Consider the following 16487-nt stretch of genomic DNA (forward strand, 5'->3'; position numbering starts at 1 on the left):
TTCTAGATATTCATCCTAATAGGTGTGTGGGCTTTTTTTATTAGAAGATCTATATCTTGCTAATGTATCGAAATGACACTAGGAAGTCATTTGAAAGTGTCATCTTTTATTACAAGCGCTCAGTTTCTGTACTTCTGCTGTCTCTCATATGAATGGCATTGTAAGAAGATGACATGTTGGCTATTTTATAATTCCCAGTTCCGTGGAATGGTTTTTTTTTTTTATTTTATAGTGTTGTTCTGGAAACTGTCCACCTTGTGATCAGCTCTGCGGACGGACTTTAGGGTGTAGAAATCACAAATGTCCTTCAGTTTGCCACAGAGGTAAGACTATGCTGAAAAATTCCTGTTGTATTGATGCCTTTTTGTTGGAATATTGTTTCTGTTGGCACTAGAATGGGTTTTTTCCAACCATGCTGCCTGGAAGAATTGTCTTCCTTTCCTGGATGTCGGTCTGCCTCTTTGGGTAGGGATAAGTAAGGAACTGGTATTTGGATCTTCTCATTTTGCACAATGACAGCCAAGTCTCAGGGTTTCTTACCTGGTAACTTTTGTTTGACAAAGTTCCACTGAGAGGGAATACCTATCGTAATAACTGTTTTGGTCTTTGAAAGAAAAACTAACCTACAAAAGTAACTGTGTTTATTGAATATGCAATGTGTGAGGCCTAGTTATATCTACATATTGTTCATGTGGTCATGTTTGGTGGTTTCTAAAACACAATATGCAGTGGTTTTCAACCTTTTGGGGCTCATGAGCCATTTGTAAATGTTTATGGCCTGTTGAGAACCAGTAAATAGTCTGGGGGTGGTTTTGGTTGGATCCTGCCCTCCAGTGGGGGTTGGGTCCTGCCTGGCACTCACTCTACAGTGGCAGATCCTACGGCTCCTGTGCTGTGGGGCTGGCTGGGTGTGGCACTCTGCTCCAGGCATTGCAAACTCCAGGATTGCAGTGCTTCTCAGGTTTGGCCCTGTCCTCCTGACTGGACTTGTGAGAGTGGAATTGTGATCTGGCTCATAGGGTTGCGGTCCTACTCATTAAAATTTGGCCTACCTGGACTCCTGTCGTCATGACAAGTGGACTAAATGTGAGTGGCGCTTGGATTCCCATAGATTGCAATGCCGGGAGCAGGGAGGCAAGTCCAGCTAGCCCCATGGTAAAGGAGCTGCCACATGATCCTTTGAAAAATTCTGGTGACCCCATTTTTTGTTCTTGACCCATGGGTTGAGAAACCCTATGCTAGAGGGCCCCAATTTTTTTTTTTATTTTGATAGACGATGAGTGTGTTTGGTATTTTGCCTGTTAGGAAAAAATAAATACTAGTTACTAAACACATGACAAAGGAACCTAAGAAAAGTTCCCTCCACCAGCCCCAGATCCCAGTTACAAAGGAACATGAGATTGGCCATACTGGGTCAGACCAATGGTCCATCCAGCCCAGCATCCTGCCTTCCAGCAGTGGTTGGTGCCAGATGCTTCAAAGGGAATGAACAGAACAGGGCTATTTATTGAATGATCCATCCCCTGTTATCCACTCTCAGCTTCTGGCAGTCAAAGGTGTAGGCTTGGTCTACGCTACATACTTACTCCAGTGTAACTACATCGCTCAGGGGTGGGAAAAATCCACAACCCTTAGTGAAACTGAGCTTAACCCTGCATGTAGACAGCCCTATGTTGACAGGAGAATTTCTCTTTCCAATATAGCTACTGCCTCTTGTGGAGGTTGACTTATTAAGCCGATGGGAGATCTGTCTCCTGTCAGCATAGGGCGTCTTCACCAGACACACCACCACTACAGCAGCGCCAATGTAAAGTTGTAGTGTCGACCTGCCCTTCGAGACACCCAGAGCATGGAATTGTGTCCCTGACGATCCTGGCTAATGCCATTGATGGACCTATCCTCCATAAACTTATCCAATTCTTTTTTGAATGCAGTTACCCTTTTGACCTTCACAACATCCCCTGGCAACAAGATCCACAGGTTGATTGTACGTTGTGTAAGGAAGTACAGTAACTCCTCGTTTAACGTTGTTGTTATGGTCCTGAAAAATGCGACTTTAAGCAAAATGATGTTAAGCGAATCCAATTTCCCCATAAGAATTAATGTAAATAGGGGAGGTTAGGTTCCAGGGAATTTTTTTTCACGAGACAAGACCACACACACAGTATAAGTTTTAAACAAACAATTTAATACTGGTACACCGCGATGATTGTGAACCTTGGTTGAGGTGGAGGAGTCAGAGGGTGGGATATTTCCCAGGGAATGCCTTACTGCTAAATGATGAACTAGCAATTGGCTGAGCCCTCAAGGGTTAACTCGTTGTTGTTAATGTAGCCTCACACTCTACAAGGCAGCACGAGTTCAGTGGTTTGAGCATTGGCCTGCTAAACCCAGGGTTGTGAGTTCAATCCTTGAGGGGGCCATTTGGGATCTGGAGCAAAAATTGGGGATTGGTCCTGCTTTAAGCAGGGGGTTGGACTAGATGACCTCCTGAGGTCCCTTCCAACCCTGGTATTCTATAATTCTATGAATGGAGAGAGGGGAGACAGCATGGCAGACAGACACACACCGTGTGTGTGTCTGTGAGAGAGAGAGATGCGCATTGCTCCTTTGAGGGTATGTCTACACTATGAAATTAGGTCGATCTTATAGAAGTAGATTTTTAGAAATCTATTTTATACAGTTGATTGCGTATGTCCACACTAAGCGCATTAAGTTGGCTAAGTGCGTCCTCACTACCGTGGCTAGCGTCAACTTTCGGAGTGTTGCACTGTGGGTAGCTGTGCCACAGTTCCCTCAGTCTCCGCTGCCCATTGGAATTCTGGGTTGAGCTCCCAATGCCTGATGAGGCAAAAAGATTGTCGCAGGTGGTTTTGGGTACGTGTCATCAGTCGCCCCTCCCTCCGTGAAAGCAACAGCAGACAATCGTTTCGCGCCTTTTTTCCGCACAGACGCCGTACTGCTGTCAGCAGACAGTGCAGTAGGACTGCTAACCGTCATCATCCACAGCTTCCACTGCAACTCTGCTCTCCTGGTGCCATGAATCCACCTCCCAGGTCCTCTTGTCGTTCTGTATAAATATCTATTCTCTTGGCATCCGTCGTCATCACCGCTTCCGCTGCAGCTCTGCTCTCCTGCAGACGCAATACCACAGCAAGCATGGAGCCCGCTCAGCTCACCGCTGCTGTTGTGAGCATTGCAGACACCTCGCACGTTATCCTGCAGTGTGTGCAGAACCTGCAAAAGCAGGTGAGGAGGCGACGACCGCACGATCACAATAGTGATGAGGACATGGACAAAGACTTCTCTCAAAGCCCGGGCCTTGGCAATTTGGACATCATGGTGGTAATGGGGCAGGTTCATGCCATGGAACGCTGATTCTGGGCCTGGGAAACAAGCACAGACTGGTGGGACCGCATAGTGTTGCAGGTCTGGGATGATTCCCAGTGGCTGCGAAACTTTTGCATGCATAAGGGCACTTCCATGGAACTTCGTGACTTGCTTTCCGCTGCCCTGAAGCGCATGAATACCAAGATGAGAGCAGCCCTCACAGTTGAGAAGCAAGTGGCGATAGCCCTGTGGAAGCTTGCAACGCCAGACAGCTACCAGTCAGTCGGGAATCAATTTGGAGTGGGCAAATCTACTGTGGGGGCTGCTGTGATCCAGGTAGCCAGTGCAATCACTGAGCTGCTGCTATCAAGGGTAGTGACTCTGGGAAATGTGCAGGTCATAGTGGATAGCTTTGCTGCAGTGGGGTTCCCAAATTCTGGTGGGGCGATAGACGGAACGCATATCCCTATCTTGGGACCGGACCACCTTGGCAGCGAGTACCTAAACGGCAAGGGGTACTTTTCAATGGTGCTGCAAGCACTGGTGGATCACAAGGGACGTTTCACCAACATCAATGTGGGATGGCCGGGAACGGAGCATGACGTTCGCATCTTCAGGAACTCTGGTCTGTTTGAACAGCTGCAGGAAGGAACTTACTTCCCAGACCAGAAAATTATTGTTGGGGATGTTAAAATGCCTATAGTTATTCTTGGGGACCCAGCCTACCCCTTAATGCCTTGGCTCATGAAGCCATACACAGGCACCCTGGACTGAAGTAAGGAGCAGTTCAACTATAGGCTGAGCAAGTGCAGAATGGTGGTAGAATGTGCATTTGGATGTTTAAAAGCTCGCTGGTGCAGTTTATTGACGAGGTTAAACCTCAGCAAAACCAATATTCCCATTGTTATTGCTGTGTGCTCCACAATATCTGTGAGAGTAAGGGGGAGAGATTTATAGCAGGGTGGGAGGTTGAGGAAAATCGCCTGGCGGCCGATTACACACAGCCAGACACCAGGGTGATTAGAAGAGCATAGCTGGGCGCCCTGCGCATCAGAGAAGCTTTGAAAACTTTTCATGACTGGCCAGGCAACGGTGTGACAGTTCTGTTTGTTTCTCCTTGATGAAAACCTGCCCCCTTGGTTCACTCTACTTCCCTGTAAGCCAACCGACCTCCCCCTTTGATTACCGCTTTCAGAGGCAATAAAGTCATTGTTTCAAAATCATGCATTCGTTATTAATTCATCACACAAATGGGGGGGAAAACTCGCAAGGTAGCCTGGGAGGGGTGCGTGAGGAGGGAAGCACTGGGTGGGGTGGTGGATGAGGGGAGGCGGGAAGGACAAGGCCACACTACAGTTCAAAACTTATTGAATGCCAGCCTTCTGTTGCTTGGGCAATCCTCTGGGGTGGAGTGGCTGGGTGCCCGTAGCCCCTTCTCCTCTTCCTCCCCCACCCCCCAACGTTCTTGGGCGTTTGGCTGAGGAGGATATGGAACTTGGGGAGGAGGGCAGGCAGTTATACAGGGGCTGCAGCAGCGGTCTGTGCTCCTGCTGCCTTTCCTGCAGCTCCACCAGATGCCTGAGCATGTCACTTTGCTCCCCCATTAGCCTCAGCATTGCATCCTGTCTCCTCTCATTGTGCTCCTCCCTCCTCTCATCGCGTTCATTTAACGCTTTCCTGGACTCTGCCTCCACTCATTCTGCTGAGCTCTTTCAGTGTGGGAGAACTGCATGAGCTCTGAGAACATTTCATTGCGAGTGCGTTTTTTTCACATTCTAATCTGCGCTAGCCTCTGGGACGGAGATTACGGGGGGAGCGTAGAAACATTTGCAGCTGTGGGAGGAAAAAGGGGAGTAATATTTAAAAAGATACATTTTAGAGAACAAAGGAAAGACTATTTCACACTGAATCAAGCGATTCACATTACATAGCACATGTGCTTTTGGTACAAGGTCGCATTTTGCCTCTTACATTGAGTGCCTGTCGGTTTGGTGTGAGACATCACACACAGTTGGCTGGGCAACAGAATTAGGCTTGCAGACAGCCATGGTAAGGCAAAGGGTTCAGCCTCTTCAACCTTCATAACATGGAACGGTTTCAAACAGTAGCTCCCTCCTTTCCCATACCAAGCAAAGTCCGTTGGGTTAGCCATTTAAAAGGAGGGGCTGCTGTTTTAGGGTGAATGTGCAGCACAATTGAACCCCCTCCATTATCTGGGATAATCTCTTCACACCCACACTCCCCCCCCCCAACCACGTGGCTAGTATCAGGGAAGTTCCCTGTCGGCCGAACATGAACAGCTCACCATGAACAGGCCTTCTCCCACTGTGTGGCTAACAGTGGGGATGATTTCTTTTCAGCCAAAGGCAAACAGCCCAGCAGGAACAGGCACCCTCTGAATGTCCCCTTAAACAAATTTCCTGTATTTCAACCAGGTGACCATGAATGATATCACTCTCTTGAGGCTAACACAGAGTGTACCTCCCGGAGAGCTTCATGGAGATGTCCCTGGAGGATTTCCACTCCATCCCCAGACACGTTAACAGACTTTTCCAGTAGCTATACTCGCTGTGAATGCATCCCAAGTCTTCAGAGCAAATTAATCATTAAACATGCTTGCTTTTAAACCCTGTATTATATTTACAAAGGTACACTCGCCAGAGGTGCCTTCTCTGGCTTCATGGTCCGGGAGCACGCCTTGGGAGGGTATTGGCTCCAGGGTGATGAACAGTTCCTGGCTGCTGGGGAAAAGGGATTCTCTGCTTGCCTGCTGTGCACTATCCTCAACCACCACCTCCTCCTCATCTTCCTCATCCACACAATCCTCATCCCTATTGCGTGAGACTCCCCCCTTGCAGGTGTCCACGGGTAGTGGTAGGGGCCCCCTTAGAATTGCATGCAGCTCATCATAGATGCGGCATGTATGGGGCTCTGACCCGGAGCGACGGTTTGCATCCTTTGGTTTTTGGTAGGCTTACCTCCGCTCCTTAACTTTCATGCGGCACCGCTGTGTGTCCCTGTTGTAGCCTCTGTCCATCATGCCCTTGGAGGTTTTGGCAAATATATTGGCATTTCGTCTTTTGGAACGGAGTTCTGCCTGCACGGATTCTTCTCCCGATATGGCGATCAGATCCAGTACCTCCCGTTCGGTCCATGCTGGAGCTCTTTTGCAATTCTGGGACTCCATGGTCACCTGTACTGATCAGCTCGCCATGCTGGCCAAACAGGAAATGAAATTCAAAAGTTCCTGGCCCTTTTCCTGTCTGTCTGGCCAGTGCATCTGAGTTAATAGCGCTGTCCAGAGCGGTCACAATGGAGCACTCTGGGATAGCTCCCGGAGGCCAATACCGTCGAATTGCGTCCACACTACCCCAAATTCGACCCAGTGAGGTTGATTTTAGCGCTACTCCCCTCGCCGGGGAGGAGTACAGAAATCGATTTTAAGAGTCCTTTAAGTCGACAAAACAGGTTTGATCGTGTGGACAGGTGCAGGGTTAAATTGAACTAACGCTGCTAAATTCGACCTAAACTCGTAGTGTAGACCAGGGCTGAGTACGCTGACCCCACTCTTAAGTAAACTGCCCTTTTAAGATAATCAGCAAGCTGAGGCAGCTGCTGCTAGGAAGCGCCCTCCGTCCTGAGCCCTGTCGTGTGTGTGTGTGTGTGTCCCCTTCCTCTATGGAAGGAGGGGTAAGTAGGGTGCAGGAACAGGGCAGAGGGAGACACCCTGACTTTAGTCCCTCTCTTCTCTCTCCCGCGCGCTGCCGCCGCCCCCCTCCCCTCCCAAACACACTCTTCCTCCCCCACATAGCAAGCAGGAGGCTCTGGAGAGCAGCTCCAAGGCAGAGGGCAGGAGCAGCGCATGGCAGTGCGGAGAGGGACAGCTGAACTGTCTGCAGTTGATAGCCTGCTGGGCCCGCCCAGGGAACTTAGGGGAATGGGGAGCTGATGGGGGGACTGCTGGTCCCCACCGGTTCCAAGCCCCCACCAGCTAGCTGCAACGGGCTGCTCTTCCTGCAAGCAGTGGACAGAGCAGGCTGCTGCCGAACGACGTTATAAGGGAGCATTGCACAACTTTAAACGAGCATGTTCCCTAATTGATCTGCAACGTAACAAGGATATTGGATATTAGGAAAAACTTTTTCACTAGGAGGGTGGTGAAGCACTGGAATGGGTTACCTAGAGAGGTGGTGGAATCTCCTTCCTTAGAGGTTTTTAAGGTCAGGCTTGACAAAGCCCTGGCTGGGGCGATTTAATTGGGGATTGGTCCTGCTTTGAGCAGGGGGTTGGACTAGATGACCTCCTGAGGTCCCTTCCAACCCTGATATTCTATGAAACAATGTTAACCGGGACAACTTTAAGTGAGGAGTTACTGTATTTTTGTTTGTTTTTAAATCTACTGCCTATTAATTTCATTGGTTCTTGTATTATGTGAAGGGGTAAATAACACTTCCTTATTCACTTTCTCCATACCAGTCCTGATTTTATCGGTCTCCGCTCTTAGTCCTCTCTTTTTCAAGATGAAAAGTGCAAGTCTTTTTAATCTCTCCAAATATGGAAGCTGTTCCATACCCCTAACCATTTTTGTTGCCCTTCTCTGTACTTTTTCCAATTCTAATGTGTCTTTTTCGAGATGGGGAGATCAGAGATGCACGCCGTATTCAAGGTGTGGACATATCATGCATTTATATAGTGCCATTATAATTTCTGTCCTCTTATCTGTCCCTTTCCTAATGGTTCCTAACATTTTTAGCTTTTTTAACTGCTGCTACACATTGAGCAGATATTTTCAGAGAACTGTCCACGATTACTCCAAAATCTTTTTTTTTTTTTTTTTTTTGAGTGGTAACACCTAATTTAGAGCCTATCATTTTTGTATGTGTAATTGGGTTTAGTTTTCCAACGTGCATTACTTAACATTTTCAGCACTGAATTTCATCTGCCATTTTGTTGCCCAATCACTCAGTATAGCATGATCCCTTTGTAACTCTTCACATTTAGCTTTAAACTTAATTATTTTGAATAATTTTGTATTGTGAGAAAACTTTGCCACCTCACTGTTTATCCCTTTTTTCCATTTATGACTGTGTTGAACAGCTCTGGTCCCAGTACAGATCCTTCAGGGACTCCACTATTAACCTCTCTCCACTGTAAAAGCTGATGATTTATTCCTGCCCTTTGTTCCCTGTCTTTTAACCATTTACTGATCCATGAGAGAACCTTCCCTTTTATCCCATGATTGCTTACTTTGCTTAGAATCCTTTGGAGCGGGACTTGTCAAAGGCTTTTTGAAAATCTAAGTATACTATATGCACTGGATCACCCTTGTCCACATGCTTGTTGACACCCCCCAACCCCCTTAAAGAATTCTAAAAGATTTCCCTTTGCAAAAGCCATGTTGACTGTTTTTCCACATATTGTGTTCATCTATGTATCTGGTAATTCTGTACTTAAGTATAGGTTTCCATCAGTTTGCCTGGTACTGCAGTTAGGATTAATAGCCTGTAGTTGCCAGGATCCTCTCTGGAGGCTTTTATAAAAATTTGGTATTACATTAGCTATCTTCCAGTCATTTCATACAGAGGCTAATTTAAGTGATGGGTTCTGCAATTCCATATCAGAGCTCCTTCAGAACTCTTGGGTGAAAGAAAAAGACAAGAACAATAACAAATTACCTGGCAGCTTTTATCATTATTAAGCTGTCTCTCTTATATTGACTAGAGTCTGCAGTCTGTCAGAGCTATCTCTGTGTGTGATGTGCCCCTCAGAAGGAATATAGCATTAGCCTGAACTCCAGCTCAGTTATAGTTCAGCTTGCAGGTTCATTGTTACGGTGTGCTAGTAGGTTCCAAAACTGTGAAAACCCTAATTTTGTTCTGTGGGGAAAAACAGGGTGTTACTGCTACCTCAGTAGTTTGTTCTAGTGCAGCCAAATTGCAGAAAATAAGTTGTGCGAACCATTTTATATTTTTTTTTAAAACAGTAAGCGAATAATAGTTAAGGCTATGTTTTAGTCATGGGTATTTTTGGTAGTCATGGACAGGTCACAGGCCGTAAACAAAAATTCATGGGCCTGTGACCTGTCCATGACTTTTACTAAAAATACCCACCCTGACTAAAACTTGGGCGGGTGGAGGCGATCCGGGGGTGCTGCGGGTGCTGGGCGGGGTGGCCTGGGACTCCTGCTGGTGCTGGGGGAGGGGTTGGCGGGGCTGGCAGGGGCTTCCTACTCGGTTCATGTCCCTGCAGCTCCTAGGCGACGGAGGCAGGAGCCATACAGGGGCTCCGCTGCTTCCGCCACAAGTGCTGGGTGTGGGCTCAGGCAGCGCATGGTGCGGAGACCCCTCCGCTGCCTAGGAGCTGCAAGGGGGCCATGCCAGTGAGAACTGGGGAGTCCCCCACCCTAAGGTAAGCGCCCCCTGCAGTCCTCTGCCCCCTGCCCCTAGCCCTGAGCACTCTCCCACACACCCAAACTGCTACTGCTGGCCCTGCGGCTGCCCAGCTCAGGCAGCCCTTGAGCCAGCACCAGCCACTGTAGAAGTCATGGAGGTCACGGAAAGTAATGGAATCCATGACAGACTCTTAGCCTTAATAATAGTGCATACAATAATTAGTCTGTTATATGTTATAGACTCTCTTTAACTTTTGGCTTAAATTGAATAATAAAAATCCAATGTGACTGATGCATCTTGCAGCCTGGTTAAAATTATTTTATACTAATATCATATTCCACTTTCTACTGCCTGTCATCACATAGTATGTGGATGTCCAGGGAAAAACACATGAGGCAGAAGCGAAACTTTGAGATCTGATCATTTATAGGTGCTGTGAAATACGAATAAAATTCATATGCCAGTTCTGATTTATCATAATAGTATCATAGTCACATGAACACATGAGTGTCACATGTTAATGTCTTCTACTATAACTTAGTAATTGTTAAAACAGCATATCTAGATTTACTAATATATGCGCATACACTAAATTTTATACACCAAAACCTCTAAAATATGTTAGTAAAAAAGTGTGTGTGTATATATATGTGTATACATGCACACACCCCATATATATTTCCATAATGGCCACTTCATTTCAGAAAGCCTTTGAACTCCTTACGTTTTTACAGGAATGTCATAAAATGAGGTTTGGCCTTAAAGTTTTATTGTTCTATGGATGGCTAAAACACGGGTTGTTTACTTTAATTTATGAATTAAGGAATGTTGTGAGATTACTTCTTAAATTAATTAATTCCTTTGCACATTAAGAGATGCATTAGTGGCTGTGTTGGGACCAGTAGTGTTTGCTGAAAGATGATAAATTCTCCAAAACAATTTTGGAGACGTTTATTTTGCAGACACTCGGGTTTATGGTCTCACTTTGCTGTCCAAACTTTAATTGTATAGCTTCTAAAAGGAACAAACTTTTCCCACACTAAGTATTATTTATGTAGGTTTCTCTGTCAATGTATAGCTTATTCTGTGTCACAAATTGAGAGCTCTGTTTTGATATGAAGTATATTTTAAGACATTTTTGGAGTGTTAAATCTTGTTTCCAACTTTATTAGTGTAGTGTTTTAACACAGGCTTATTCAAAGTGTTAAATTGAAATATAAACAAAGAGAAGTGGAAATAAAGAACAGGAGGTCATTCATTTATGGTTTGGAATGTGTGGAGACTTTAAGTGGCCTTTTCTTTATTTCTTGCCTGACAACCATGCATTTTTCTTTGAAGGGAACAAGATAACATTCATGTAGTTAGAAAACTGCTAGTTCAGGATTCAGGGAAGGATATTAAAATGGTTTAGAACATTTTCAGTTGAAAATAACTTGGTCTAAAATCAGGTCTTCAAGTTTTAATGCAAAAATACATTATTCTAGTGCAAGCTATTTCATAGTATCATTACCTTTATAACTGCAGAGTAAAAGAATATCAGTATGTCTATTTTGCTTCAGTTTTCACTAAAAAAAAGGTTGAGAGTATGACCAGATAATTAACACACTATGCATTAACAAAGGGAAAGGAAAGCAAGTCAAAATAGGGGGGGGAATAATAGGTTAAAGAATATTTAGGTAAGGTGGATGTATTCAAATTGGCAGAGTCTGATAAAATTGATCCTACAGTACTTAAGGAACTAGCTGAAGCAATCTTGGAACCATTAACGATTGTCGTTGAGAACTCAGGGAGAACAGATGAGTTCCTAGAGAACTAGAGAAGGGCCAATATACTACCAAGCTTTAAAAAGGGGAACAAAGAGGACCTGGAGAATTATAGACCTGTGAGACCTGGAAAGATCTGGAACAAATTATTAAACAGGTCCGTTTTCTAGCACTGACGAGAGGTAGTGTTAAACAAGTGTTAAACATTTGTGCTGGAAATGGCCCAACTTGATTATCATACACATTGTAAGGAGAGTGATCACTTTAGGTAAGCTATTACCAGGAGGAGGGTGGGGTGGGGAGAGGTATTTTTTCATGCTTTGTGTGTATAAAAAGATCTTCTACACTTTCCACAGTATGCATCCGATGAAGTGAGCTGTAGCTCACGAAAGCTTATGCTCAAATAAATTGGTTAGTCTCTAAGGTGCCACAAGTACTCCTTTTCTTTTTGCGAATACAGACTAACACGGCTGTTACTCTGAAACCTGTTAAACAAGGAGTGATTCCTCGAGTATTTTTTGTTCTTTCTTTCTTTTTTACACTGGTCCCTAATGTATGTATGTTCTTCCTACCTAAACCATGTAAACTTTATTTTCACTTTTTTAAATTATAAAAACATCATGGTGCTGAATGCAAGAGTAACTGCAGAGTTAACACTCTTGATGCTCTGTGCACTGAGAGAGGGAAGAGCACGGACCTCGGGAATACCACTGTTTTAATGAGTGCAAGACAGATGAGAAAATGCTTCAAACCCTGGCAAAGTACTTTTTATGCATTAGCATGGTACTATTTGCTGCCCTCTTTTGTTGACAGCAAAAATGTCCTTCCCAAAGAAAATGGCACTAGTCCCTTTCATCACTAACTTGGGTGTGTCCGTTTCTGCTGCTGCATAGCTGATAGGGCAGTTCCAGAATCTTTTGCATGCACAATGGCTATGACCTGTTCTTCACGGAAAGGTGCATTTGTCAGCTGAAAAGTGACAGAAGTAGGCAGAAATATGAATGACCCTCTGAAGTATGTATTAAACATAGGAATGCAAAAATGTGGAAAGCCCCAAATGTGTCAAATCTCGTATCTGCCCCTTCCATTTTTCTAGAAATGCTAGTATTTGTCCCCATTGATGCAAATATTTAAATAAGCTGTACACGCATTATCCAGAGTCTGAGGTGTAGTCTTGCCGTAGAGCTTTTAATTTTTTATAAAAACTGGACACTTGCATATCCTTTTTGGGCAGTTTGTGTTGTCAGTGAGAGGACTCCTGATTCTAGAAATATTGCATCTCCGATACCATTGAGACAGCCAGGATTATCCGCAAAGTTATATCCCCATTAATGGTTTTAAACTATACATATTTTTTCATAAACTTAACAAGAAAATAGAGTTACAGATATTGGGTGGAAACCTGAATCTTTCCATCTCTGCATCTGCTTTCTTATGCAATTGATGTCAGGAGTGGCGCACACAATAAAACTTTACATTTGGTATTTGATAAATAAAATGAGTGGAAGAGTCTTAAAAAAAGATGTTTTAACCTTCTCTGATCTTTACCTTTTTAATTTTGAAATATGTATTAGTATTTCCTAATATGAATCATTTAAAAAGGAGGAAGACTTATTAGATAGGTGCATTTTATCAGCCTCTGTGCAGTTAAGCAACAAATTTGCATTTTTGTCAAGCATGATAAAAGTTGCAAAATGGCATCTTATAAATGTCAGAAATCTGATTTTCTTTGTTGACCTTTCAGAAATTGATGAAAGGCTATAATCTGTCTTCACATTCATAAGAGTCTGTGAAATATAAATAGCATTATGTAAATGCCATTTGATCAGGATGACTTGTCTTGCATTGATGATACTGCCTTGCATTTTAAGTCTACAAATTGAACTTTTCTTTCTTGGATAGTAGTTATATCACTATAGAACAGTCAAACTTAATGTTTGTTTCAAACGTCTGAAATTGTCTCTTCAAATTGGTTCTTGAAACTTTGAATCGAGATGCAAGTGTAACATCAGGTTTTTTTCTTCAGACCATGCAGCGTAGACAGATTAGTACAAAAAGGTTCCCAAATTCAGAATTGTGGTGATTACCATTTTAGAAGCAATGGGATATTTTGACTATCACTCTGTTCATGTATTTGTTTTAGGTAGTTGCTACCCATGCCCAGAGACAGTAGATGTGTTGTGCAATTGCGGTAAAACTGTTCTCAAAGTACCCTGTGGCAGAGAACGTAGCACCAAGCCTCCAAAATGCAAAGAGCTGTGCAGGTTGGTACAGAAGACTTATGCGCACACATTAGTTTCCAGTTCTTTGGATGACTTAAAGGATTTGAATGCATCTAAATACTTACTTGCTGCTATTTCTGTGCATTAGGATGCATTGTCAGATTTGTGGTATGTAAGACCATTGTCTTCCCAGGATTGTTTTTATACTCCTCTGTACCAGATGATTGCATCAATGTCCTGTGCACTCCGATTCCCCCTTTAGTTGGCTGGCTCTTATTCTTCTGTCCTCAGAAGACTGCATCTCTTTGGAGCTCAACAATTCTCCTTCGTAATTGGTCAGAGTTGTTGATGTTGAGGAGTAAAGGCCATGTTCTCATTTTTACAATTGAAGTATGGTTTTAGTGGCTTATACCTTGCATTACTGAAATTTTTTCATTTGCCAATAGAGCTGGCATTTAAAAAAAAATCTGTGTATGATCTGAAAGTACACTGAAATCAGTGGCCTTTGGGTATGGGAAGAGGCAAACACACTGAAATCCATAGAAAATTTATTTTATTGATTTGAATGTGCTCGTTTTAAAGCTTAATAGCTTGATAGGCTTTTGTGTGGCATAGGCCTAAAAACAATTTGGTCAACTATCTTTGTTCAAGGAAAACAGTTTTTTAATAATTAAGTACATATATATTTAAATGGTTTAATGGTTCTATTGAGTTGTTAGAAAGATCCAGCTTGACTGTCTCACTATGAAGTTAAAATAAATAATGTTAAAGGAAAATTATTTGCTTGCAGTTATTTTATTCAGTCCTCTTCTACCATTATGGAACAGTGCAGGACATAGTGTCATGGCTCTACCTCAAAGAGGCAAAGAATCTGTCAAACTATAAATAAGGTCACAGTCCTGCCTTCTTAGGAAGTGACTTTCTGCAGGAGAGTTAGAGAACTGAATGAAAGAGATTTAAGTATATAAGGGAGCATCTCATCTTATGGAAAAAGAGTGAGATGTAGTATGGGAGAGACAGTGACACAAGAAATTGCCAATGAGTAACTTCTTTTGTACATCGCTCTTCTTTCACCCCAGCAGTAGGGACAGCCACTGACACACAGCAAACTTTATAGCACTACTATATGAAAGAGATCTTAACTTATTACCCTGTGAAGAACTGCGTCTGAAGGAACAGTTCTCAGATATGGACAGATCTGGATTGACAGCACTTTACCACTTGTAGAGAAGACTGCACTGCTTCTTAAACACCTTTGAAATGGGGTCTTCAACTCTCAGTCTGGGGAGTGGCCATGACTAGCAGACTGATCTTTGACCAGTTTGTGACCCTGGTGTTTTACTTGCTCGTGGGCAAGCAAGATGCTGTCTGGTGGTGATGGATTTATGACAGTTCTCAAAATAATTGCTACACCTCTCTGAATGCTTGTGAATGAGACACAAAGAATGTCAACCTGTTTATCTGGGAAGTGAAGTCTGTCTGGGAAAAGCAGAATTTGGCAGAGTGGGAAAATGATAGTTTGATGTGATTCGAAGGTTGACCCAATCTGCCAGCAGGCTCATCAGCTCCTGAAACCAGGGGTGTCTGTCTCACCAAGAGACTAACAGTATTATCTCTTCTTTGACCTGTTTCACCACCTTAAGCACTGAGGGGAGCGGGAGGAGTAAGGTTGTGGGGAGCAGAATCTTGGCTCTTTGCCTAGTACTTTGGGCTAAAGATTAACATATTTGCGTGAGGCCCTGAGTGTACAGAGAGCAAGGAAGATAGATCAGTTTATTCTGTAACAGTCAATCACTGAAATTCCAGGATGCAGCATATTTGCTTGAAGCTGAGGGTAATGAAATGTCATTCACTGATTGTCAGTTGGTGTTAGCTGAACTGCCCTTCCAATTTTCCCCTGCAAATAGACTGCCTGAAGTGACAAGAAGTGACACTCTTTCCCAGATCCAGGAGAGGGATTCTGAAAGTAAGCGTGCACTTGGTCCCTGCTTGCTCAGCCTAGTTGCCAGGCTGAATCAGAAGGTACTTGTGAAAGTACAATACCTTTTGTGTCTGAAGGGCTAAGATGGTCTGAGACTCAAGTCAGCTGATGATCAATCTCTGTGAAGGAACCAAGTCCGCTGGAGTATGCGGGAATGCTGGTGCAAGTCATATCCTGGGACTGGTATCCATAGTCAGAAACTAGAAAAGGGTAGCAAAAGAAAGGTCCACCATGTTATCGGATAAATTGGAACATCTAGAAAGGAAGGAAGAGACAGCTGGTGGAAAAGAAGAGTTTCTTGGAGGAAGAGGCAGAATGCCATCTGGCCAGAGGGAAGTATTGTAGATGCTGAAAATAAACCCAGGATGTAGCTCACCACAGGCTACAACGTGGTTCAGAAGAAAGAAAGGTTTTGACCAGATTATTTCACATCTTAGGCTTTAGGGCTCTACTGAAAAGACCCATCTGGAGAAGTGTGTTCATTTTGCCACTCTACTGTCCAGGATCAGAAGAGCCTGAAAGGAGCGAATGTGACCTGTCCTGATTGATTAGGAAGCCCTGGGTTGCATGGTACTACAGAACCTTGTCCCATAACCGCTTCAACAGGGTTCTGATCAGGATGCCTTTTGAGAGGGGGAAACAAGTATATCCTATACTGATCAAAATTGGCCACTAGAATTGCAAGGTTCTTGTGAAGCTCCAGGGGGATAGATGAAAAACTGAGGATTGAGAACAAACCACATGTGACAGATGTTAATCTTGTCATATAGTGCACTACTGGAAAGTGCTTAGATGCTAC

At 43.9% G+C, this 16487-nt stretch overlaps 1 protein-coding gene across 1 annotated transcript in view; it reads left to right on the top strand.

The window, feature by feature from the left end:
* The window catches only part of NFXL1 (nuclear transcription factor, X-box binding like 1), an 88060-nt gene that overhangs the window by 22676 nt on the left and 48897 nt on the right, over positions 1 to 16487 (top strand). Inside the window, exons 11-12 of the mRNA XM_074951453.1 lie at positions 233 to 323; positions 13629 to 13749. Coding sequence (XP_074807554.1) covers positions 233 to 323; positions 13629 to 13749 — 212 coding nt within the window. The remainder of the gene's footprint in view (positions 1 to 232; positions 324 to 13628; positions 13750 to 16487) is intronic.

This window comes from Natator depressus, chromosome 4, assembly GCF_965152275.1.
Source record: "Natator depressus isolate rNatDep1 chromosome 4, rNatDep2.hap1, whole genome shotgun sequence".
Taxonomy (NCBI): Eukaryota; Metazoa; Chordata; order Testudines; family Cheloniidae; genus Natator; species Natator depressus.